This window comes from Triturus cristatus, chromosome 3_1, assembly GCF_964204655.1.
Source record: "Triturus cristatus chromosome 3_1, aTriCri1.1, whole genome shotgun sequence".
NCBI lineage: Eukaryota > Metazoa > Chordata > Amphibia > Caudata > Salamandridae > Triturus > Triturus cristatus.
In genome coordinates, this window is record NC_140583.1 from 807336873 (window position 1) to 807363930 (window position 27058).

The 27058-nt window shown below is 51.0% G+C and overlaps 1 protein-coding gene across 7 annotated transcripts in view; it reads right to left on the reverse strand.

Moving 5' to 3' along the window:
- Positions 1-520: 520 nt before the first annotated feature.
- HDAC4 (histone deacetylase 4) overlaps positions 521-27058 on the reverse strand; it is a 1546655-nt gene continuing 1520117 nt past the window's right edge. For 4 of the 7 annotated variants that reach the window (XM_085645137.1, XM_085645138.1, XM_085645139.1 and 1 more), the window contains one exon: positions 521-2290. In XM_085645137.1, the coding sequence (XP_085501263.1) occupies positions 2239-2290 (52 nt within the window). In that variant the 3' untranslated portion in view covers positions 521-2238. The remainder of the gene's footprint in view (positions 2291-27058) is intronic. The other 3 variants (XM_085645135.1, XM_085645136.1, XM_085645140.1) reach the window with 1 other exon arrangement.

The window sequence follows — 27058 nt, forward strand, 5'->3', positions numbered from 1 at the left end:
AAAAGTAGACTATATACAAAAGGGTTGATACCACACAGATGGCAAACTACCTGTTGAAAACTTCCCCAAGGTGATCACCGACTTGCACACAGTACCTGTTGCAGGCACTGTCAACCAGATGAATTGCACGTGGCACAGTAGTAGTCCAATATTGGTGGCACTGGGTTTATTAATCACTTCCCAGGCTGTTGAGTGATGCAGACACCAGTGAAAGGATCTACACACGACCACACTTTGAATTCAAAGGGGTGACTGCCATTCGTGCAGATACCATGTCTTAATCATTGTGTGCAGACGAGGTATGTCACAATATGTGGTGAGAATGAAAAGAAGCATTCACATCACCTGAGGAGGCATACCCTAACCCCAGCTGAATGGTTGCTTTCTGATTTTTAGTGCATGAGATATGCCTGGACACCAAAGTCACATACTATGCCTGCTGATGTTGCCGTGCTTATTAGTGTACCAAACAATTACTCGCATTGGTATCAAATTAAAAGTGGTAAGAAGTTGTGCAGGCGGGAATGAATGGGAGGAAAGCCAAAGGCAGGCTGAGGGAATGCAAGATTTCGACAGTACTTAGAAAAGGAAAAAAACTGCTAAAATGGAAAACTTGCCTCTAAAACAGCAAGTCGCTAGCATTCTCAAAATTACATCACTATAAAACAGACCCCAGCAAACACATGGGTATCCTGCTGTAAAAAAAAATCAAGTTTGTGGTTCAAAAGCCTCCAAATCAAAACAAATGAAAAGATCGACTCCAAAGAACAATGTTTCCGGCAGCTGCCAGCAGCCAAGGTCTTGGCTTTCAGAAAGACTGAACATCTGGAAAAAGTGGTTTGAAACAAGCAGGCAAACTGCTGTGACTACATCCCCCGAGAAACCAGTCTAGGTATTAAAGAGATCCGAGCAATCCTCTGACTGGGCCCTGTACCCATTAGCACTATTACAGAGGCCCCTGATCGAACGGGGTGGTTGTGTTTTTTGTCTTTTTTTTTTTACTATTAGCTATAGATGCATCACAAATATACCAAAAATGTCACAAGAGTCCCATGCCTGAACAGGGAGTAGTGTTTGGAATACAGAATGTATTCATACACATAAAACATTAAAGTAGGACCTCATGCTGTATATAATAAAATGCACCGTCTGCTCGTGGGGCCCACAGACAGCCATCCACAAGATGAAGGCTTCCTTGTGGCATCGCCTGGACATGGGGCTGAATCAAAAGCCGGACAGCACGAGCCACTCCACCTCCATGGCAAACTACCAGAGTCAGCAAATGTAAAAGAAATTAAAAAAAGGAAGATAATGTTAACGCAAACGTGGGTAGGAGAAGGACCTTTGTGCCGCCCACCCTACGGCATCTCAGCATGCTAGTCCAGGTCTGGGAAATCTCACAGGACAACGGTCCGAACAATCCCACAATCCCCCTCCCCAAGTTAGTTCATGTTTACTTCGATCGTGTCTTTCTCTGCATCTTGTGTTAAGGCGTTGTTCCTCAAACATTGCAAAAAGGGTGAAATGGATCCAAAAAACGAGGCAATCCATTCACCGCGCAGACAAGGCACAGCCGTCCACCGGGCACAGCGCTTGCAGAGAGGCGGCGGGCTGGCCGGGGCACCACCTGCGGCGTTTCCTTCCTTCAAAGTCAATACGAAATACAAATGTACAATGTCCTCCTGCGCGTCTCGCCAGCCCGTGCCCAGGCAGCCGGCAGCACAGTGTTCGGACTCTGAGAGTGTTGTTGGTTCGACTTCGCAGAAACGTGGAGGAAAACAACAATACGAACTACGACAGACTGAACCGAGTGCTTTTGAAACAGTTTTTATCTCGCGGATTCTCGAACCGTAAGCACCGTTGTAAAAACCTGTGAGTGTTTCAGGTTCTTTTGTATTGTAAAGTTTGGCAAGTGCGCCCAATGCTCCTCCCGACTTCGCCCCTTCTCAGCTTCCTGCTCGGCCACGGGACAGGCGAGGCTTCAAGGACAGTCTCGGACGGCTGCGTGCGTGTTCCTCGCCAGCACAGCAACCTTTCTCTCTTCCTCTCTGAAATATGTATATGTTGTATACATGGACTTGTCTGAATTTGTTGTTTGTAATATTTTTACACCCAGTTGTCGCTCTGTATTCTGGACGAACACCGTTTGACTGAACACAGGAGTAAGAAGAGGAATCTTCTGGGCAGAACCCTTCAAGATGTAAATGGATCAAGCAGAGCTCCAGCCATCGACAGCTGCTACAGGGGCGCCCCCTCTTCCATTGGCTCCTCCTCGTGTCTGTGCACATTCCTTCCCAGCAGCAGTCAGTGGAGATAAAGGAGAAAAAAAGAAAGAGACCATGAATAAAAAGGCAAGCCTCACAATGCAAAAACAAATCAACTCTTTTCCTTCAGCAAACATTCAGTGCAATCTTAAAAATGTTTGGTACACCAAGCAAAGACGGGTTTTGGGGACCCCTGTTTGAACAACTTTGCATTTATGACACTGTTTCAGCTACTTCATGGTCTCACGATGCATAATCAAAGCGACATATATTAAACCTTCAGAAACATGGGTACACAAATCAGCCGAAACCTCAAGCTGTCCAGCATCGCCTGGCAGATAGCACCAAAAGAAAGCTTGAACAAGTGTGTGTAAACACATAGTGCCAATATCGGCAACACACCCAACCTGCAAACACAGCAATGCCAGAATAAAGAACACACAAGACACATTGGTCGTTGGAGAAAACATTGCCGCAGGTTTATTTCGCATAAGAAATATGCCAACATGCTGGGTCAACTTATGGGCGATCCAAGGGCTGCCTTCCCACCTGATGAGCCAAATTGCACTATGGCATAACCAATCAGTGCTAACCATTTTGGGAGATTACCCCTTCCATCCTGTGGACCACCAGTCCACCCATTTACTCACGCCCCGGATCACCCTGTAACTCAGCGTGCAACACAAAAGAACAAGTTAACAGCCTTCCTACCCTAGCCACCCTTCCAGCCGACACGCCGGGTAAGCGGTAGGGAGGAAGACGGCGTGCCCTCGGCGCGAAAAAGGATCGCCAGTTGGGTGGGGGAGGCAGATGTACCTGCCCACTGGTGCACCGGGAATGACAGAGTAGTGCTTGGACATCCGGGAGGTCCAAACACTAGCCCGTTGTGTTTGTGCAATCATGTGGCACTAGGGTGGCCGCCCTCCAATGGAGGCCCCCTATGTGGGCCGTGGGCAGCCTCATTTGTATTTGCACTAGGATTTAGACTTGCTTGGTCTTGCAACACCACAATTTTACGATGAATTCAGTGTCAAAGCAGCCTGTTCTCACAACTCCAGTAAAGACATGAATAGGATGACTTGATGGATGTTTTGGCAGACTAGTGCATAATATTAAAATAATACAATTGTGAAGTATTGAAATTTTGCTTTACTTGAAATGTATTCATAGTCACAACAAAATATACCTTTCCAACTAAATTTCCACTGCAACAGTGAAAAATTAACAAACAGTGATGGAAGAAATGTTTGGAATTATTCGCAGCCACTGGTGATTGCTCGGACTGCATTTCTGTCCAAAGCAGAGCTAGTAGTATTTCCAAAATTCAAGTGGGTAACAGCATTTTTCCCTAAATCTCTTTCTCGGACTTCTCCTTCCTCCCTTCTTCTATGTGTATACTTCTCTGGCTAGACAGCACCCTCTAACTTTGCTGAGTAAAATAAATGGGAGAGGGCAGGACAAAGAAGCAGCACAGAGATGTAAGGAATGGTATTAAAAAAGAGGTGAAGCTGAGAGAGAATGCAGGTAGAAATAGGTGAGGAGATATGTAAGGTAAATACAGGAAGGTAAAGTAACTAGAAAGTAAGACAACAGAGGTAGAAACAGAAAGTTGCAGCTAGACAAAGAGAAGTCGAGGCATAGGTAAGGATTTATTGTAAGAGAGCTAGACATAGTGAGAACGTAAGGCAGACAAAGGAAGACGGGTGGGATACACTGAGGGGTGAGGTGCAGAGAGTAAAGGTAGAAAGAGGTGACAGGTAGCAGTGACAGGGATATAAGGTGGAATGTAGTCAGAAAGAGGGGGAGATTTTAAAGAGTTAAATAAAGACATATTAGGTAAAGTTTAATAATGCAATGAGGAAGATACAGAGTGGGATATGAAGAACTGACAGATGAAGAGAAAAGAGGTGAGGGTAGAGAGACAAAGGAGAGGTGGAGAAAGAATGAGACAGAAAGAGGCAGACAGGAAGACAGGTACAAAGTGAAGTAGAAAGGTGTGATAGAAAGAGCAGGTTGAAATAGAGAATGATATTGAGTGGAAGAGAGGTGTAATCAGAGCTTAATTTCAGCCAGCGATTGCATGTGGGGGCCACCGGCACTCTTTTTGGAGAGCTGAAAGAACAAGTTACTTATCTTCAGTATCGCTTTTTCTGGTGGACACTTATTTATCTAACTGCAGATTCCTCACCATGTGAATATCCCCAGGTGCCAGATTGGATCTGGAAACTCAAAAAGCAGTGCTCCTGCATGCCGGTAGGTGGCGCAGTTTGGCTCTGCTCACACTTTGCCGACTCCAGAAGTGACAAACAGGCCGTATATAAGCGACCCCTAGGCACGTTGACAGTTTCTTTCAGAAGCTTGCCCCCACCCTCAGACACAGGGCCCACCAGAAGATTGGAAGGACCAGTGTGCAAATTCCTAAATTGTGAGCTTTTTAGATGGACAAAGGAGACCATTCCACAGAATAGAGGAGGTGGGAGGGCGGCGCGGAATCGGATATTCGATAGAGTGCTATGGAAGGTAATTTAATTGTTCTTCTGACGGATATGTCTGACTGCAGATTACTCACCATGCGTACAGATTCCAAAGCAGTACCTCCCATGGTGGTGGAGCTGTGGGAACAGCTCAGGTCAAAAAGTCACGCAGGACTGAGAGGGAAAAATGCACATCTGAACAGGCTTGACTGTGAAGGCACTAGTGCTTTGTGAATGTATGCATGATGCCCACGTATCAGCCAGACTGATATCCAGGACAGGCACTCCACATGCCAATGAAGTGGTAGTAGCCTTAGTTCTAGTGGAATGAGATCTGACCTTCTGGAAGCTGTTTCTTAGCCAATGTGTAGCAGAACTTAATAAAAAGTACTAACCAAATAGTGAGATGGTCCACTTCTGCACTGCCTTGCACCAGAGAACCCAACAAAGAGAGGATAGTCCACTTGATGGTCTTTAGCACAATAGATGAAAAATCTCAGGGCTCTTTTGTGATATAGCCTCTCCTCCTCTTTCGAGGGATGAGGTGATGCAAAGAAGGTCAGAAGAGTGATAGCTTATGTTGGACTTTTTGCAGGGTCATCCCTGAACTTTTTGCCTTCTTCCTGGTATTTTTTCCTGACGTGGTGGTGGTGGTTGTCGGACGCTGGGCACTTTATCATTGCTGTCCAGTGTAATGTGCATGTGCTCTCTATGGTAAAACATGGTAAGATTGGTCTACACCTGTCTAGCTAATTTAATTTACCCGTCCGTCCCTTGTAAAAGGGTATCTTTGCCAGTAAATTAGATGCTACTGGTGGGCCTGCAGCGCTGATTGCGCCACTCACCAAAGTAGCCTTTCAAACCTGTCTCAGGCCTCTGCCATTGCAGGGCCTGCACACACAGTTTACTGCCGCTGTGACGTGGCACATAAAATGGGTGCCACGTCTAGAACTCCCCTTTGACTACATATCAGTCATCTCTAAGGGAGTCCCTAGCTAGCCCTATGGGCAGGGTGCATTGTAGGTAAAAGGTAGGACATCTGCCTTAACTGTGTGGCATGTCCTGGTAGTGACAAACAGCCATTTTTGTTTCCCACAACAGTGAGGCTGCCCTCTCATGGGAATGCATTGGGGATTTCCTGATATATGCTTCAGTGGTAATTCCTGATCTGAGAGGAGTCGAGTGGTCATGTTTGGTATGTTTGGAATAGAGGTAATAAATGCTGCACAATGGTGTTCGCAGATTTATTATCACTATTTTAGAAATGCCACTTTTAGAAGTGGGCATTTCTGTGTGTTATGTGTCTTTTTGTGCCTGCACGATGTGTATTGCATGTCTGGCTCTGGAGTGACAGCGGCTGGGTGAGTCAGCACTAGGCTGAATAGGTCAATCTGCATTGGAGTGGTGGGAGGGGTAACCCCTGGGACAGAATGGGACTGTGTCTGCTTTCCACAATGCTGGCTCTGCCCCCTTGAGGTGTGTCTGGGGCCCGAGCCTACACTGACAAAGGGGGTGGCGGTGCACCTTTAAAGAAAGGTGTGAGTGCCCCCAGAATTGGTTTGGACCAGGTGCAGAGCCCTAAGAACAAAGACACATGTGGGATAAATATTGGGTCTGTGACTCCATGTAAGTTGGTTGGTGCTTACTTTGGACTGGTGGCCGGCATGCTGTTGTTCTGCCAGGGGTAACCGCCGCTGGGGATTGACCTGCTGCCCTGCTTGGCAGCTGAGGGGTCTGCTATCTGCCTTGGAGTCCCAGTGTGCTGGCCTGCCTGTGCACTTCTTGGAGGGGAGTGCTATCTGCTCCCTGCTGGTGTCAGCAGGTGTGAGTACTTTACGAGCGCTGTTCTGTGCCTCCCTTCCCTGATCGAGGTGTGGTGGGCGCTTTGGCCCAATCCAAGAGCAACAGAGGGACAAGTGCTGCATCTCTGAACCACTTGACAAGAGGGGTCCTCTCCACTGCAGCGTATGTTGGGCGCTTTGTTTTTACACCTCTAAGAGGTGTTGCCGTGGTGGAGAAGGAGTCTGAGTCCCGCGGGCTCCCATCCGAAAACCGGAAGTCAGGCGAGGATTGCCTGGTTGCAGGCAGGACTCTCAGGAGAACGAGGAGAGCCCCGCGGAAGTCAGGCAAAGTTGTGGCCTGTTGATGGGCAAGGCTCCCGAGATGACGAGGAGAGCCTCCTGTGTCTGCTTTAAAGCGCTGAGGAAGTAAGGAGAATAAAACGGTCGCACTGCCCCCTCACCACTTCTGGGCCGCGCCCTTCTGTCTTTGCGGGAGCCCGAGAGGTGCAGCTCGGCACGAGTTGAGCGCGGCCCCCTGCTGGATGCCATGACACCCAGGAGATGCCACAGCCGGAAGTCAGGCAGAAGTGAAGGCCTGAGTGGTCGAGCCTGGTTGTGGGCGGGGCCAGAAGCACACCCGCGGCAATTGATGACGTTGGGAGCTCATTGAGAGCTCCGGATCCTGAGTGCCCCGGCGAAAGGAGGAGTCCCTGGAAGCTTGAGAGGCCTACACCTGAGCTGCCCTCCTAGGTCCACGAAGCGTGGAGGTAGCATGGGGGTATTTCTTTGGGGTTTCCTATATCCCGGTCGCCAGCAGCTGTACTTGGTGCCATTACAGGAGATCCCTCTGCCATCGGGGGCATCTTTGTCCTGGGCATTACCGGGATTGCCCTTAACAAGGGGCGCAGGGGAGAGTCCTGGACTCCCCATTCCCTGATGCCGGTGGGCCAGCATTCCCGAAAGATGCAGGGGTTGCTTCACTGGGAGTGAAGCTGGGTCTGCCCATGCAGTGGCGTAATTTAGGCACAGCGACCAATGGGGTTACTGCCTAAAGTGATCCTCTGCATTGTTTGGGGTGACTTAGGTGCAGATGGTCTCAGCTGACGCACAGCTATTCATGATTTTTGTAACGTGTGCAATCTAGGGGTAGTTACCCCCTTGCCCTGCATATGGGATGTGTGCCAAAATGTGATGTGTTGTTAACGTGTACACGTGGCAGGCGTTTACTATGGTGCCCTGTGGCAGACGTTTCGGCATAATGTGCTATGCTTAGGGCCATGTGTGCAGCGTTTATTATGGTACCCTGCAGCTGATTATGTTTGACATAACCTACTATACTGGGAAGTGCTAATGTGGTTCATGCCTAATTTGGTTTATACCTAATATGGTTTATGCATAATGCGTTTATGCTACCTGTGATGTTATTAGTAGTTACTGATTGTGTTTAACTACTTGTGATTCTAATGGTGATGACAGTGGCCCGATTGGCCGTGTCCTGTATATAATCCCCTGTAAAGTACTATCTAGTGCCAGTTGGCACAGTGTATATTTGTGATTGTGATATAATGTGTTTATGGGTCATACAGAGACTATTTTTTTTATAAACTTGTGTGGAGTTCCTTTTGTGGTGTGCCTAGTGTGTCGCTGCTGTGTGAGTGTATTGCGCAAACGCTTTACACATTGCCTCTGGGATAAGCCTGACTGCTTGTGCCAAGCTACCAAGGGGGTGAGCAGGGGTTATCTTCAGCGTGTAACTCCCTAGCCCGGACTAGAGTGGTGGTTTCAGCCTGGCTTAGGCGCATGCCCTAGCCAACCAGAAATCCCATTTCGAACAGCTTTTATGACATGAAAAGGCATCACTACCTTTTGCAGCACACAGCCAGAGTGTATTTGTGAGGACCTGATAGCAGGGCAGAAGAGGTTCGGTGGGCACATGGCCAGGCTGAAAGACTTCAGCAACAACATTAGTTTTTACATTCATAGTGGGGAGATGATAGTCAAGAATGTGTGACTATTGGCTGTGGCAAAGGTTGCAATTTACTCAGTTGCTGGCCCAGAAGGGGAATCAAACATAGTATCGAGGGAGGCATCCAGTCTACTGGCATTTTGCAGGTCGACATACCCGTTATCCTCATCATAGGGTGGGGTAAACTCGTCCACATTTTGCCCCATTGCTGTCTCCCTATGGTTGACTGTGGTCAGAGTTGAAGTCAAAAAGTTAGTGCTGCGTCTGTGCACGACTATGCGGTTATGGTATTCCTGAGTCAGAGGATTAAGTACTGGCTGTGCCTCAGTTAAGGACGAGACAAATTTGGCTTGAAGTCAGAAATAACAGGTTGTTAGTCCAACTCAGGCGCAGTTGGTGTCGACATCCGACAGACCATTGCAGATTTTGGTGCTGGACCCGAAGTCAGCACTGACAGCTGGAGAACTGGAAGCAGATTCAAGAGACACAAACGATGGCAAGGACGGCACTGCCAGCAGCAATCCAAATAGAGGCGCCTGTGGTCCCTTGGTGCCTGAAAGCAAATCAAAGTGAGCCAGAAGCGTGTTGAAGAGGTACAGCATGGCACTTCTAAAGGCTTCAATCTGCTGTGATGACGCTGATGGATACAGCAACATGGGGTACATCAGGACAAAAATTGGAATCGCCTCCTTGATGGAACGGGAGGACACCTGGAGGCACAATGATGCCCTCACACTTACTCTTGAGATTGAGTGTGACAGGAAGGGGCAGACTCCCAATTGGAATTATTGTGGTTCTTTGTACAGGTAACTGAAGACCTCTACCACAATGGAGATCTACAGTGAATAGGACTTAGGGATAGGGTCCGCTCTTCCAACTTGGAGTTGGAATAGGACCTATGTGTAGTCTAGAAATGTTTTGCTATGTGGAGCTATGGTGCAAATTCTAAGATGGCTTTCAGATTCATCTGGGCATATAAGTAGCAGGCCTTGGACTTGTGTGCAGGACCCACTCTTCAGAGGCACACCTTGTGGGGATTTGTTAGACATCTGTTTGCCTGAGCCCCTACAGTCTCAGGAAGGGATATGCTCCCTAGCATACTGGAAGAATTTAAGAAAAAAAATAGTGAGGAAAAACATTCTTCAAGTTATGAAGAAAAGGAGCGAAGCTCCAAATCCACGTTCTCAAGGTGAGTAAAGAAAGGAACTGTCATCAGCATGCAGGGGTCGCACTTTTATGCAGCTCCATTTGTCACCTCGTGATTGGAACGAAGTTGGTGTTGAGCCATACGACGCCCCATACCGACATGCACGAGCACTGCTTTTTGAGTCTTACGGATCTAATAGGGCACCTGGGGAAATTCATATGGTAAGTAATCTGCAGTTTAAAGTATCTATCAGTACTTATTTTACCATTATTAGACTTTGACCCAGAATGAGAGGGAAATGCAGAAAAGGCGGAAAGAAAGAAGAAAAGGATGGAAAAACTGTGACAGTGGGAGAAATACAGGAAAAAGAACCAGTAAGAATGAGATAAAGGGAGAACAGGGTGTTGGAGCGGATGAAAGAGGCATAAGGTAGAATCAAGAGTAGACATCCTTTGTATTTGGCAACTCTGACATTAGGCCGGCTGGTCACAGTCTTCAGAGTAGAAGATTGGGCACTGGCACGGATTCTTTTACAAACAAAACCCGGTGGATTTAGGCCCAGATCTCTGTACAGGGGTGAATGTTTGACACTGTTCAACATTCTGTCCATCAATTGTTCTTTCTGCACTTGTCACCCGATTGGGTATGCCCAGACGTGGGTCCTGTGCTCTCCATGCCACTGGAGTCAAGCTATCCTGGTTGATAAGGGCTGAAACCCAAAAAACAGTCCCAGGATGCTAGTTTCCAGTCCAGGGAGGATCTGGTCTGCCAGTTCGGGCAGGATCGTTTGCATGGGGAACAGGGTCAAGACTGATTTGTATATGGTTGGATTCAAACTGGAATGGCATTGGGAGCAAAACAACGATGGATTTAGACCCAGATCTCTGTAATGGGGTGATTGTTTGACATTGTTCAACATTCTGTCCATCAATTGTTCTTTTTGCATCTTTTACAAATTAAGCACTGTAATAATAGAGAAAAAGAGTGTGAGGTAAAGAAAGTGAAAAAAGAGCAAGGTAGCCAGGTAGGAAATATAGAGGGTTCAAAGGCAGAAAGAGAGATGGGAGGTGGAGAGACAAGGGAGTGAACGAATGAGGTTAACTCAGAGCTTTGGAAGTGAGAGGAAGAGAGCAGCGGGGTCCAGAAATAGAGGCAGAGAGAGGTGGGACACAGAGTTTCATTTGGGCAGGCTGGCCATGCACACTACACTTCTTTGACGCCCAACTGTCAATTTCACGAATAATCTTTTTTAAGCTCTCTGTTTTTATTGTGAAACTTCTGGGCAATTCCTGATCATTTTTAAGGGAGCAGCCCAAGGCCTTAATCTACGTACTGTAATTTCTATGTGCACTGACAAACCTAACCATTTTAATAATTCTTACGTGTGAAACGCTATCCTTTTGCCTACCTCTCCACCTCTGACGCCTTCCTACTCCGCATTCTCCCCGTTCCACCACGGGTGCTCCCGGTTGACGTGGAGGGAGATCGCGGTGACATTTTCTGTTTCCGGGCTAGAGGCGAGGGGAGGCGGGGTGCATCACGTGACCCTGGTCACCTGACCAAGGGTTTATTTACATGTCTACAGCTTCGCGCAGCGGGCGCGCCGGAGGCGCGCCAAAGGCAAGCCCGTCTGCGCCCGTCCGCGCCCGACTGGGGCCAGGGGCCATAAACCCTGGTCCTATTCCTTTTTACCCCCCGGAAAAACGTACCTTTACCTCAGAGCAACTTTTAGGCCTTCGCTCTATAATTAAGCCAGACTGCACTTGTTGCTTAGCGACGAATGATACCAAAGATACCTGTCCCGGGTGTAATTTCTCCCTCGCTAACCTCTCTTCAAGATATAACACTTGCACGCCCTCTCCCCCACTAAAGTATTTTCATTCCTCAGTGTAAATTGTCGATCGCTCCCTGAACATAAACTCAACATTTTTTACCTCCTCTACGATGTCAAACCTGATGCTTTATTTCTGACGGAGACCTGGCTCCATGAGAGCTCAGGTCCAGATGTCGCAGCAGCCTTATCTCCTAACTATGTCATTATTACGAAAGACAGAATGACTTCCTCTGGTGGCGGCATTGCCATTATTCACAAAAATAATTTTCAATGTAAATTTGGCACAGTAGACATCCCACATTGTGAAGCCGCCTCATTTAAATTAACTCTTAACCCCCACTTCACTTTCTCTGGCCTCCTTATTTATCGTCCCCCTGGCCCGCCCAATTCCTGGGCCACATCACTTCTGGATTACCTTACCCCTTTGATTATGAACTCAAATAATTTCTCACTGCTCGGCGATTTTAATCTACATCTGGACAATCTTGCTAATTCCATATGCAGCAATTTTATCTCAGATCTTGCCGCTATGAACATCTTTTTGCACAATTCGGGGCCTACACATAAAGCTAGCCATCTCCTTGACCCCATTTTTTCTTGCCTTCCTGGTCTTCATTGTGATCCTGCAATGCCAATTCATTGGTCTGACCTTTTCTTATCTTCATTCACTATCTCGGTTTCTCTCGCCCCCTCATCCCCATCTCACTCCTTTAAGACTTCTAAAATTCGACCGGAATGCCTTTAACGATGCCCTACGCCTGAACGGTCCTCGATATGACTCTAAACTTGAGTCTTTCTCCAATAATGTACACAGGTTGCTTTCTACTGCTATTGATTCCTGCCTTCCTCCAACTCAGAAAAAATTCACCAATCAGCGTCCCCCGGCCCCTTGGTTCAATGATATTCTAAAACTCGAAAAAGCCAAATGCAAATCCTTGGAACGTAAATGGAGGAGAGACTATGTGCCAAAACTGAAAACGGCATATATAAAGTCAAAAAAACTCATCAGAACTCATGTAAATTCACTAAAGCTCTCTTCGTCTCGAACTCTATCACCTCCGCTGCTAATTGTTCCAAGACACTCTTTAGCTTAGTCAAAAAGCTTGCCGGATCTGAGACCCTGCCTACTCCTCCTCCCTTGGGAAGTGGCCAGTGTGAGGATCTCGCTCACTTCTTTAAACAAAAAATTGAGAAGATCCACCTTGATATTGTTAACTCATCTTGATAGTAGCCTCTTGACGCCAACATTCTCTACTACCACTCAGAATGTTCCTCTCTCTGGTATAAATGAACAGTCTGTTGTTGAGTTTCCTGTTGTGCACACCACCACGACTCCTCTTCTTGACACCTGGCCACTCCTCAATATGGATTCTCTCACTCTAATTTTAAATAAAGAAAAGTCCTCCGGCTCCCCTTGCGACCCCCTTCCCCCCTCTATTCTCAAACAACTGGATCTTCCCCACATGCATATCATCTTGAACGTCCTTAATTCGTCTCTCCGTGAGTCGGTTGTACCAACTCACTGGAAACATGCTATGGTGACTCCCCTGTTGAAAAAGCCATCCGCAGACCCCCTCATTCTTTCTAATTATCGTCCTATTTCCCTTCTGCCAATCTTCTCCAAGATTCTAGAGAGTCACATTCATTCTCATTTTGCCCAATTTGTCGAACAGAATAAAATTCTTCATCCTTCCCAATCTGGGTTCAGGTCCAATTTCTCCACAGAAACTACTCTACTAGGCGTCACAGAGAAGCTTCGCCACCATGTTGACTGTGGAGAAACCGTGGCGCTTGTCTTGCTCGACCTCAGCGCAGCATTCGACACTATTTCACATCTCACACTTATTAAAACTCTAAAATCCTTGGGCATATGTGGCTCTGCTCTGGACTGGATCATCTCCTTCCTGAATGGTCGCACTCTCCAGATTTTTTCAGCTACTAACAACTCTGACACTCACTCCTCCCCCCATGGGGTACCCCAGGGCTCCATACTCAGTCCTCTGCTTTTTAATCTCTATGTAAGGCCTTTAGTGGACATTGCTGACCAAGCCGGCCTAACTCTCTTTTCTTACGCAGATGACTCTCAAATCATCTTTTCTCTCTCTTCTACTGATCCTAATTCAACATCTGATCTACAACTTGGCCTGAGGAACATCACCTCATGGATGGCCCAACACCATCTTAAATTAAATGGTGATAAAACCGAGGTCTTAATCCTGGGTAAGGATAAGGACCTCTGGGGTCCATCTCACTGGCCTACTGAGTTGGGTGCTCCCCGGTACCCTCAAACCATGTACGAAATCTGGGCGTCTACATTGACGTCTCTCTGTCTTGGCACCAACAAGCCGTCAGGGTCGCAGCCACATGCTTTACCATCTTGAGATGGCTGCGGAAAATTATTTGGATGTTACCCACTGCCACTCAAAAAACACGCCCTCATAACATCAAGATTGGACTACGGCAACGTCCTGCTGCTAGGTGCCAACAAGACTAATCCGTAAACTGCAGTTGGTTCAAAACTCTGCAGTCAGACTTATTTGCAAAATTCCTAGAAGCTCACACATCTCTGGCTACCTCCACGACCTTTATTGGCTTAGAGTGGAAAATCGCATGAAATTCAAAACCTTGAGCTTTATGTTCAAGATAAGGCAGGGATCAGCACCACCCTACCTGCATACTCGTTAGCCCTTACATTCCCATACGTCATCTCCGTTCTTCAACGCTTGAGAAATTCACGATCCCTCGTTTCAAACTTGCCAGGATGGGTGGCAAGTCCTTCTCCTACCTTGGCCCCACCCTTTGGAACACCATGTCTCTTGCCATCCGAAAAGAAACTAACTATATCTGCTTTCGTAGATCCATAAAGACCTGGCTATTCAGGTAGTAATTTCTTTCTCTGCTCCTTACCAGTCTGTTTCACAGCCGTCTTGGCGCCGGGAAACCCTTTTTGGGTAGCTGTCGGGCCTAATAAATTCAACTATAAATAAATAAGGCAATTGCCTACTTTATCCATGTCAGGATGTTGTTTCTACCATAATTATTCAAAATCACCCTTCACACACACCTACTTCTCTCAGACATTTCCACCCCATCTCATCTGTGACCCGTACCAAACCACTGGTTTCCTCTGAGATATTCTATCACAGTGGTTCACTTTGGTATGAGCTCATGTTATGTTACCAAAGAGTTGTAGTTGCATCTACTACATCATACCCTTTGCAGTCATTGCTTATCTAGGTTCACGATGTTCCATTTAGAAAAAAAATACTGTTGAGATTATTAATTATTGTGCACGAAGAAACAAAAACAATATCACTCAAGATGTAGAATTACAATGAATATACTGAAACTAAAAATGTGCATTTGTGCAGGGCCGGAATGGGCATTCTGTACCACACGGTCATTTCCATGGTAGCCTGCAGGCTTGCAGCCCCTCTAATGGTAGGGCAAACTGCCATGATTTTATTTTAGCAGTTGCTTTCTGCAGTGTGGGGCTGGTTGGATCATTTTTCCAGGGCTGATTTGGTCTTCCCGTCCTTCGGTCCTGCATCAGTACCAGTTACAGCACATCGTTAATCAACGATGGCTACATAAGCCAAGTTTTAAGATGTGTGCAAAGTATCCATGCACAACCTGAGTGGGTGTGTCTTGTGTTTTGGGCAGTAGGATGTAGGTATTCTGGGATAACTCACAGGTCAAAGAAGGGTATCTCACCCAGTAAGCAAATATGGTTTTATGATTTGTAGAGAAAAACATGAGGTTCAAACCTCATATTTCCTATCTCAAACGTGCTTACTGGCTGGACTGTAAACCAGGGTATCTTTCATGTGTGCACGTTTGGGTATGTAATGTGTGCAGTGGGTTTGTCACTAGTGGTGTTGTGTGAGGAATCAACAACCTCTTCTAATTCTGAGCCAGTAGAATGGACTCTGGTAACAGCATTACTAATTAAAGATGGCAATGCTTATGGGGTACAGTTGGCTTAGCACTGGCAGTTTGAAGGTCAGCAAAGATGCTAAATATGTGAATAGCAAACTAAAAATGGATTTTACTTCATGGGACAGGAGCAGACTGGTATATCATATTACAGTAGCAAATGTAAACTAGCCATGCTCTGGCTCCATCTCTTTGTTATTATAGTTAATAAGAGAAACCAGAGCATGAAGTGGGCCATGTGTTTACAAGCTAAACAGTAACTGCTTCCCTGAACAGCAACCATCATAGTATTCCCCAGTAGGGTCAAAGATAGGGTCACAAAAATCCAACAGATTAGTTCTGCCTATTCACTAGACAGTGATTATTGTATGTGAACAGTAAGGCAGGTCCAACCGCAGATATATGCTAAGAAAAATCCACAACTGAAATATTTATTCTTCATCCTCAAAGATCCATACACCCAAACATTGTTCTGAGTTTGGGCAGAAAGAACACAAAAAAGATTCAAGACCATCCCTTCTACCCTAAACATGGGAAACCATATCCAGACATTGATATAAAAAAAACTCGTCCATCACCTCTAACTACCACCGTTGTGAAAGAATCCTGTACTGACTATCATGACCACACCTCCGCAGCACATTGATTCCAGGTGGATACATTGGTTGGAGTTTCATGAAGGTGCTAGACAGACTATAATGAAAGCCTACATAAGTATTTTTGAAAGAACAGGAGAACTGTGGTAGTACCAATAACAGACAAAAGGAATGCAAGAGGGAGAAATCAAGAAAGGGGTTGTGCACAACTTGTGCATGTTCTGGAACGCAGAGCAGATGATGCCGAAGGCCGTTCCAGAAGGAACAGTATCCGCGTGGTGAAATTGATGGAGGGAGTGGAGGGATGCTGTTGCTTACACAGAGCGCTGGATACGCAAACTGATCCCAAAAGCATAATCACAGTTTTTCTCCACAGAACACGCCCACCAGGTTCCGGGGCTACCTTCCCCGCCCGGACACAATCCAAGACCCCTGCTTCTTTATCTTGACAGACTCCATACTGAGAGAGGCATGTGCACTCTCAGATAAATGCTTGTGTAGAACAAGTTACTTGCCTTCGGTAACGATTATTTGTAAGAACCATTAGTTAGATTCCTCACCTTAGAATATCCCCAGGCGTCAGGCTGGATCCGGAAAGAATTTTTGTCAGCAATACCCTTTGCGCGTCGCTAGGCGTCGTCTGCGGCTCCGCGTCCGTCGTTGGCGTCGTGCGCCGGAATGACGCCGGAGTACTTAGACGCCACTCTTGCGCGCTGACGTCAGTTCTTGTACATAGCTTTCCACGCCAGGAACGCAGAGCCATGCAAGAGACCGACACTGGTGCCAAAAAATTCTAGGGCCCTGAAGGGGATAACCTCAACCCTAGATATCGGTTCGCAGAACGGGGAGGATGGGTGGGTCGGTGAGGAATCTAACTAACTAATGTTTCTTACAGATACATCGTTACCGAAGGTAAGTAACTTCTTCATCTGAAATAAACACGTTAGTTAGATTCCTCACCTTAGAATAGATACCCCAGCAATACCAACCCCGGTGGTGGGTCTGCGAACCAAGATCACAACAGAAAGTCCTGGAGAACAGAACGGCCAAAGAAGCCGTCTCTCCGGACTTGGCTGTCCAGGCAATAATGCTTGGCAAATGTGTGCAGCGAGGCCCACGTTGCTGCCTGACAGATGTCCTGCAAGGGGATTCCCCGACCCAGGGCAGTTGTCGCCGCCGTGGCCAGAGCGGAACGGGCCCTCAGCCCTACAGGAGGGTCCTTTTTAGCCAAGGAATAACAAGCTTTGATACACAATACGACCCACTGAGAGATGGTTCGCTTGTGTACCGCCCTCCCCTTCTTAGCGCCCACGTAGCCCACAAAGAGCTGGTCATCCACCCGGAACTGCTTGGTGCGGTCCAAATAAAAGGACAGCGCCCGTTTTGTGTCCAGACGGTGGAGCCTCTCTTCCTCTTTCGAAGGATGCGGAGGCGGAAAGAAGGTGGGCAACGTGACAGACTGCCCGATGTGGAAGGCAGTCACCACCTTCGGAAGAAAAGAAGGACGAGTCCGGAGAACAATTTTGTCCGTATGGACAGAAAGAAAAGGAGGCTTAGAAGATAGAGCCTGGAGCTCACTCACCCTTCTAGCAGAGGTGATGGCAACCAGGAAAGCAGTCTTAAGAGTGAGAAGACGAAGGGGGCAATTATGGAGTGGCTCAAAGGGAGCGCACATCAGATATGTCAATACCAGGTTCAAATCCCACTGAGGCATTACGAAAGGGACAGGAGGAAACATGTGAGTAATGCCCATGAAGAAGCGAGAAACAACAGGGGATTTGAAAAGAGAAGGCTGATCAGGAAGCCGCAAGAAGGCAGAGATAGCTGAAAGATAACCTTTAAGAGTGCCTAGAGCAGAGCCCTGCTGGGCCATGGAAAGAAGAAAGAGGAGAACCTCAGAAAGAGGGGCGGAAAGGGGATCCACAGCCTTTGCTGTGCACCATGCCACAAATGTATTCCACCTGCAGGCGTATACCGATTTTGTGGAGGGACGCCTGGCTGCCAGAATCACATCGCAGACTTCAGGAGGCAAGTCAAATGGCATCAACTGTCGCCACTCCATCTCCATGCATGGAGGTGGAGACTGGACAGGTTCGGGTGGAGGACCGTCCCCTGCTGCTGCGACAGAAGGTCCTCCCGAAGAGGCAGTCGTATCGGGGGATCGATCGACAGACTGAGTAGCTCGGGATACCAGTATCTTCATGCCCAATCCGGAGCCACCAAGATGACTTGGGCCCGGTCACGCCTGATCTCCTTCAGCACTCTGGGCAGAAGTGGTATAGGCGGAAAGGCGTACAACAGACCGCAACTCCACTCGCGACGAAAGGCGTCCCCGAGCGAGTGCCGCCTTGGAAACTCCAACGCGCAAAACTGCTGACATTGCGCGTTCTCTTCGGTGGCGAATAGATCTAACCAAGGCTCTCCCCAATGCCGAAAGAGGCCTTGCGCCAAGTCCGAGTTTAGACGCCATTCGTGATCCATCATGCACCGGCGGCAGAGTTAGTCTGCTCTGGCGTTGAGAGCCCGCCAGATGTTGAACCACCAGGGTGATGCCCTGATGTTCCAGCCATGTCCAGAGGTGCAGAGCCTCCTGACAAAGGGTCCACGACCCCACCCCACCCTGTTTGTTGCAATACCACATGGAGGTGGTGTTGTCAGTGAACACCTGCACCACACTTCCCTGGACAACGGAAAGGAATGCCTTCAGTGCAAGTCGGATCGCTCTCAGCTCCAAAAGGTTGATATGGAGCCGAGACTCCGCCGGAGACCAGAGTCCTCTGATCTCCGCCTCCCCCATGTGGCCCCCCCATCCCAGGAGGGACGCATCCGTCACTACTACGTGCTCCGGTTGGGGTAGGGAGAGGGATCTGCCACTGACCCAATCGCGGTCCGTGAGCCACCACTGCAACTGTCTTACAGTGCCCTTAGAGATCAAGACATGGTCGGACAGGTTGCCCCGATGCTGGGCCCACTGAAACTTCAGGTCCCACTGCAGAGCCCGCATTCGCCACCTGGCGTGATGCCCTAACAGGATGCAGGAGGCCATCCGCCCCAGAAGCCGCAGCACCAACCTGACCGAAACCCGGGATAGAGGCCGAAAGATGGGAAGCAGAGCCTGAATATCCCGGACTCGCTGTTCCGGAGGATAAGCCCGGAACTGCGCCGAGTCCAGAACCGCCCGATAAAGAGGAGCGTTTGGGAGGGACTCGGATGCGACTTCAGCACATTGATGGAGAACCCCAGCAAATGCAGGAGGTCGGCCGTAGTCTGGAGGTGGGAGACTACTTGCTGGGGCGAGCCCGCCTTCAACAACCAGTCTTCGAGATAGGGGAAGACTGGAACCCCTGATCTGCGCAGATAAACTGCGACCACCGCCATCTCTTTCGTGAAAACCCGAGGGGCACTGGTGAGGCCGAAGGGGAGCATGGTAAACTGAAAATGCTCCTGACCCACCGTCAACCGCAGGTAACGCCGGTGGGCCGGCAGGACGGGAATGTGGAAATAAGCGTCCTGCAAGTCCAACGCTACCATCCAGTCTCCAGGGTCTAGGGCAGCCAGAACCTGAACTAAGGTGAGCATCTTGAACCTCTCCTTCCGGAGGAAGGCCTTAACGCTCCTGAGGTCCAAGATAGGGCGTAGGCCCCCTTTGCCCTTCTTGGGAACCAGAAAGTAGTGGGAATAACAACCACGGCCTACTTCTGTTCCAGGAACGCACTCGACTGCCCCTTTGGCCAAGAGGGCTGCAACTTCCTCCTGTAGAAGATTCAAGTGATCCCCCGACATGTGGTGGCACTGCGGTGGCATGGCTGGAGGGGTCGTCTCGAAGGGGAGGGAGTAGCCCCTTCGGACGATTTGCAGCACCCACCTCTCCGAAGTGATGGAACGCCAGTGGAGCAGGTGATGGTGAACTCTGCCTCCCACTGGCGTGGAATGGGCCTGAAAGCGCGGACTAGGAGGGCTTTGAGGCGAATGCTGCTGGGGTGGATGTGGATGGACCGGCACGTTGTCCCCCTGTACCGCCTCGGCGGAATCCACGTCCTTGACCGTATGGAGGTTGGTTCTGCGGCCTGTGGCTAGGTGGACGTGAGGGGGCGCCCCTTCCTTGGCCATGAAAGGGGCGAAAAGCGGAAGTTTGTGGACGCGGGGCCGAGAGACCCGAGGACTTGGCCGTAGCCCTGGAGTCCTTAAAGCACTCCAGCGCACAGTCCGCTTTGTTGCCAAAGAGGGCATGTCCATGAGGGTGCTCTGGACATCCCCGGAAAATGTTGTGGCCCGCAGCCAGGCGTGACGACGAAGCGCCACTGTGGACGACATTGCCCTGCCTAGCGAGTCCGTCGTGTCCAAACCACATCGGATAGCATCCCGCGCTGCACCCCGCCCCTCGGCAAGAGCCTGGGCGAGCCGCGTCCGGGCCTCCTCCGGACACAGGGGCAGCACGTCCCCCACGGTATCCCACAGAGAGTGGGAGTAACGGTCCAAGAGACAAGCGGTGTTAATAGACCGCAGCCCTAAACTAAGTGAGGAGAACAGCTTTTTACCAAACTGCTCCAGTCTCTTGGATTCCCGATCCGGGGGAGCGGACGGGAAGGAGGTCTGGGAAGTAGAGGCCTGGGTAACCAGGCTCTCAGGCGTGGGGTGTTGGGACAGGAAACTGGGGTCGCCCGGTGCAGGGCGGTGGTGCCGGGCCACATTCCGGTCCACAGGAGGTACTGTGGAGGGCTTTGACCAGGTGCCCTTCGGAACGTCCATCAGTGCTTCGCTAAACGGCAGCAGAGGCTCCGAGGAGCTTGCTGACGGTTGGAGCACTTCAGTGAGGAGGTTAGTCCTCACGGCCACAGTAGGGAGCTCCAGCCCAAGGGATTCGGCCGCCTTACGCAAAGCCACAGAAAAGGTAGCACTTTCCCCCGAAGCCACAGCTCGGAGGAGAGATGAAGCCAGTGTCAGGGAAGGTGTCAAGGCCACTGGCATTCCCCAGCTCATCTGCCCAGTCCTGTGATAACTGACCCTGGCCCCTCCCAGTCGCCACCGTCATCCGATTCCTGGTAAACAGGTGGAATGATCGGAGCCGGGCGGAAGATGAAATGGTCACCCATCGGCGTCGGGCCCGGACCGTGACTGAACTGGGGAACGGCGTCATCCGGAGACGGCGCCGGGGGTGGCACCGGTGTCGGCGCTGGCGGAGGAGAGGTCGTGAGGTCGACCGGCACCAACTGAGATCCAGGCCTGGATCCCGCGAAGACATGCGGCGTCGGGACCAAAGTCGACGACGGAGCCGCCGGCTCGCTAGGCCTCCCAGTCGAGCCCATGGGGCCCGAAGGCACGCCAGCAGGCGTTGACGGCGGAGCCAGGCCCCTCATGGCCGAGAGGAAGGCACTAATCTCCGCCGGCGTCGTGTCAGTCCCAGGGACCGGTGGGTATGGGGATGGACGCGGCTCCGACGGAGCCGCGGGGGTGGTACCACCCGGACCCTCGACCGAGTCGCGCGACGGGAGTCCAAAGAGCGATGTCATCTCTTGGACTTCTTACTATGCTTCGACTTACCCGAAGACTTGGAACCCGACAAGCGGTGATGATGGCTGCGGCTCCGCCACCGGTCCCTCGACCACCTCCTCGACCGGGACCATGAACGGCGCGAGGTCAAAGCCCGGCAGTCGAGGCACGACTTCGCATCGTGGTCGGCCCCAAGGCAGTAAAGGCACCGGCGGTGGTGGTCCGTTACCGACATCAGTCGGTGACAGGAGTCACATGATTTGAAACCAGGCATCCTACCGGCACCCGTATCGAGTTCGACGAGAGTAGACAAAAGAGTCCAAAAAGTTTAGTCAAAACGTGACTAAAAGGGTTAGCTCTTCCCGGATCGGCGCTGTCTGGCGCGGAAAAAAGAAGAACTGACGTCAGCGTGCGAGGGCGGCGTCTAAGTACTCAGACGACGTCATTCCGGCGCACGACGCCGACGACGGACGCGGAGTCACAGACGACGCCTAGCGACGCGCAAAGGGTATTGCTGACGAAAAATCTTTCCGGATCCAGCCTGACGCCTGGGGATATTCTAAGGTGAGGAATCTAACTAACGTGTTTCTTTAAGATATGCTATTCCTAGACTACACTATCACGGTGCAGAGGCAGAGAAACTCCCCCTTGGCAGTGAAACGCCGGTTGTGCACACTCAATCTGAAGTATACCTTCCTTTTCCCTGCAAACTGTGACTAATGGAAAAACAAGATTCTTTCATACCTGTGAAGCTGCCTGGGAGTAAATGTAGTCAGCAGACTTGGCTCGCCTGTCTATCTTCGCAGGCCCCCAAGAGGATCTCAGGAGACGTTGTCTAACCGCTGCTGTGGCGGCCAATGACACAGGAACTGCCCTCTGCAATCCAGACCATGCCTTTGACCTGTAGAACAAGTTACTTACCCTCGGTAACGATGTATCTGTAAGAAACATTAGTTAGTTAGATTCCTCACCTTAGAATATCCCCAGGCGTCAGACTGGATCCGGAAGATTTTTCGTCAGCAATACCCCTTGCGCGTCGCTAGGTGTCGTCTGCGGCTCCGCGTCCGTCGTCGGCGTCGTGCGCCGGAATGACGTCGTCGTAGTACTTAGACGCCGCCCTCGCGCGCTGACGTCAGTTCTTGTACATAGCCTTCCGCGCCAGGAACGCAGAGCCATGCAAAGACCTACACTGGTGCCAAAAATAAAATCTAGGGGCCTGAAAAGGATAACCTTAACCCTAGATGTCAGTTCGCAGAACGGGGAGGATGGGTGGGTCGGTGAGGAATCTAACTAACTAATGTTTCTTACAGATACATCGTTACCGAAGGTAAGTAACTTGTTCATCTGAAAGAAACACGTTAGTTAGATTCCTCACCTTAGAATAGATACCCAAGCAATACCATCCCCGGTGGTGGGTCTGCGAACCAAGATCACACCAGAAAGTCCTGGAGGACAGAACGGCCAAAGAAGCCGTCCCTCCGGACTTGGCTGTCAAGGCAATAATGCCTGGCAAACGTGTGTAGCGAAGCCCACGTCGCCGCCTGACAGATGTCCTGCAAAGGGACTCCCCGTCCCAAGGCAGTAGTAGCTGCTGTGGCCCGAGTAGAATGGGCGCGCAGCCCAACAGGAGGGTCCTTTTTTGCCAAAGAGTAACAAATTTTGATGCACAAAACGACCCACCGAGAGATGGTCCGTTTGTGCACAGCTTTCTCCTTCTTAGCACCCACGTATCCAACGAAAAGTTGGTCGTCCACCCGGAACTGCTTTGTGCGGTCCAAATAAAAGGAGAGCGCACGTTTTGGGTCCAGACGGTGGAGCCTCTCTTCCTCTTTGGAAGGATGCGGAGGCGGAAAGAAGGTGGGCAAGGTGACAGACTGCCCAAGATGAAATGGAGTCACCACTTTCGGAAGAAAGGAGGGACGAGGCCGAAGGACAACCTTGTCCGGATGAACAGACAGAAAAGGAGGCTTTGAAGATAAAGCCTGGAGCTCACTCACCCGTCTAGCCGAGGTGATGGCTACCAGAAAAGCAGTCTTAAGAGTCAGAAGACGAAGAGGACAATTGTGAAGAGGCTCGAAGGGAGCGCACATCAGGAATGTCAAGACCAGATTCAAGTCCCACTGAGGCATTACAAAAGGGACAGGAGGGAACGTGTGAGTAATGCCTTTTAGAAAGCGTGTAACCACAGGGGACTTGAAAAGAGAAGGCTGATCAGGAAGCCGCAAGAAGGCAGAGATGGCAGCAAGATAACCTTTCAGGGTGCCCAGGGCAGAGCCCTGCCGGGCCAGAGAAAGAAGAAAGAGGAGAACCTCAGAAAGAGGGGCGGAAAGGGGATCCACAGCCTTTGCTGTGCACCATGCCACAAATTTGTTCCACCGGCAGGCGTATACCGTCTTTGTGGAGGGACGCCTGGCTGCCAGAATGATATCACAGACATCAGGAGGCAAGTCGAATGGCATCAACTGCCGCCGCTCAATCTCCACGCATGGAGGTGGAGGCTGGACAGGTTCGGGTGGAGGACCGTCCCCTGCTGCTGCGACAGAAGATCCTCCCGAAGGGGCAGACGTATCGGAGGATCGGTCAACATACTGAGTAGCTCGGGATACCAGTACCTTCGTGCCCAATCCGGAGCCACCAAGATGACTTGGGCCCGGTCGTGCCTGATCTTCTTCAGCACTCTGGGCAGAAGTGGTATAGGCGGAAAGGCGTACAACAGACCGCAACTCCACTCGTGACGAAAAGCGTCGCCGAGCGAGTGCCGCCTTGGAAATTCCAACGCACAGAACTGCTGACATTGCGCGTTCTCTTCGGTGGCGAATAGATCTAACCAAGGCTCTCCCCACTGCTGAAAGAGACCTTGCGCCACTTCGGAGTTCAGACGCCATTCGTGATCCATCATGCACCGGCGGCTGAGTTCGTCCGCTCTGGCGTTCAGTGAGCCCGCCAGATGTTGAACCACGAGGGTGACGCCCTGGTGTTCCAGCCACGTCCAGAGGCGCAGAGCCTCCTGACAAAGGGTCCACGACCCCACCCCGCCCTGTTTGTTGCAATACCACATGGCGGTGGTGTTGTCCGTGAACACCTGCACGACACTGCCCCTGACAGAGGGAAGGAAGGCTTTCAGTGCAAGTCGGATCGCCCTCAACTCCAACAGGTTGATGTGGAGACGAGACTCCGCCGGAGACCAGAGGCCTCTGATCTCCGCCTCTCCCATATGGCCACCCCATCCCAGGAGGGACGCATCCGTCACTACGACATGCTCCGGTTGGGGAAGGGAGAGGCTCCTGCCCATGACCCAATCGCGGTCCGTGAGCCACCACTGCAACTGCTGTGCAGTGCCCTCCGAGATCAAGACATGGTCGGACAGGTTGCCGTGATGCTGGGCCCACTGAAACTTCAGGTCCCACTGCAGAGCCCGCATGCGCCGCCTGGCGTGATGCACTAGTAGGATGCAGGAGGCCATCAGCCCCAGAAGCCGCAACACTAGCCTGACCGAAACCCAGGATAGAGGCCGAAAGATGGGAATCTGAGCCTGTATATCCCGGACCCGCTGTTCCGGTGGATAGACCCGGAACTGCGCCGAATCGAGAACCGCTCCGATGAAGAGGAGCTTCTGAGAGGGACTCAGGTGTGACTTCGGCACGTTGATGGAAAACCCCAGCAAATGCAGGAGATCCGCCGTAGTCTGTAGGTGGGAGACGACTGTCTGGGGCGAGCCCGCCTTCAACAACCAGTCGTCGAGATAGTGGAAGACTGGAACCCCTGATCTGCGCAGGTGAGCTGCGACCACCGCCATCACTTTCGTGAACACCCGAGGGGCACTGGTGAGGCCGAAGGGGAGCACGGTAAACTGAAAGTGCTCTTGGCCCACCGTGAACCGCAGGTAACGCCGGTGGGCCGGCAGGACGGGGATGTGGAAATAAGCGTCCTGCAAGTCCAACGCTACCATCCAGTCTCCGGGGTCTAGGACAGCTAGAACCTGAGCCAAAGTCAACATCTTGAACCTTTCCTTCCGGAGGAAGGCATTGACGTTCCGAAGGTCCAAGATAGGGCGGAGGCCCCCTTTGCCCTTCTTGGGAACCAGAAAGTAGTGGGAATAAAAACCACGACCTACTTCTGGGCTCGGAACGCGCTCGACGGCCCCCTTGGCCAAGAGGGCGGAAACCTCCTCGTGGAGAAGATGCAAGTGATCCCCCGAGATACGGTGGGGCTGCGGTGGCATGGCTGGAGGGGTCGTCTCGAAGGGGAGGGAGTAGCCCCTTCGGACGATTTGCAGCACCCACCTGTCCGATGTGATGGACCGCCAGTGGAGCAGGTGATGGCGAACTCTGCCGCCCACTGGCGTGGAATGGGCCTGAAAGCTCGGACTAGGAAGGCTTTGAGGCGGATGCTGCCGGGGTGGATGTGGGCTGACCTCGTCGTCCTCCAGATCCGCCTCGGCGGAAACCACGTCCGCGACCGCGCGCAGGTTGGTTCTGCGGCTGGTGGCTAGGCGCACGTGAGGAGGCACCCCTTCCTTGGCCACGAAAGGGGCGAAAAGCGGAAGATTGCGACCGCGGGGCCGAGAGGCCCAAGGACTTGGCCGTAGCCCGGGAGTCCTTAAAGCGGTTCAGCGCACTGTCCGCCTTCTCGCCAAACAGGCGAGTGCCATCAAACGGCATATCCATGAGAGTTCTCTGGACATCGCCGGAAAACGACGTGGACCGCAGCCAGGCGTGACGTCGAAGCGCCACAGTGGTGGAAATGGCCCTACCCAGCGAGTCCGTGGTGTCAAGCCCACAACGTATGGCATGTCGCGCGGCATCCCTCCCATCGGCCAGAGCCTGGGTAAGTCGTGTCCGGACCTCCTCCGGACACAGTGGCACCGCGTCCTCCACCGCATCCCACAGAGAGTGGGAATAACGGTCCAAGAGACAAGCGATATTCAAAGACCGCAGGCCCAAACTAAGGGATGAGAACAGTTTCTTGCCAAACTGCTCCAGTCTCTTGGAATCCCGGTCCGGCGGGGCGGTCGGGAAAGAGGATTGGGAGGTGGAGGCCTGGATAACCAGGCTCTCAGGGGTAGGGTGTTGGGACAGAAAACTGGGGTCGCCCGGAGCAGGGCGGTGGCGCCTGGCAACGTTCCTGTCCACAGGAGGAACTGTGGAGGGCTTGGACCAGGTGCCCTGGAGAACGTCAGTGAGGGCTTCATTGAACGGCAGCAGAGGCTCAGTGGAGCTTGCTGCAGACTGAAGCACCTCAGTGAGGACGTTCGTCCTCACAGCCACGGCAGGTAGCTCGAGCCCAAGGGCTGCGGCCGCCTTGCGCAGCACCACGGAGAAAGCAGCACCCTCCTCCGAAGCCACAGTCGGAGGAGGGATGAATCCAGTGTTTGGCGAGGTATCCAGACCACTGGCCTCCCCCAGTTCATCTGCCCAGTCCTGGGACAGTTGGGCCTGATGGGCCATAGGATCCTCGGATCCCTCCCAGTAGTCCCCATCATCCGACTCCTGGTGTAGAGGAGAAAGTAACGGAGCCAGGCGGTAGACAAAATGTGTCTCTCGGCGTCCATCGACGCCGGACCGGCGCCG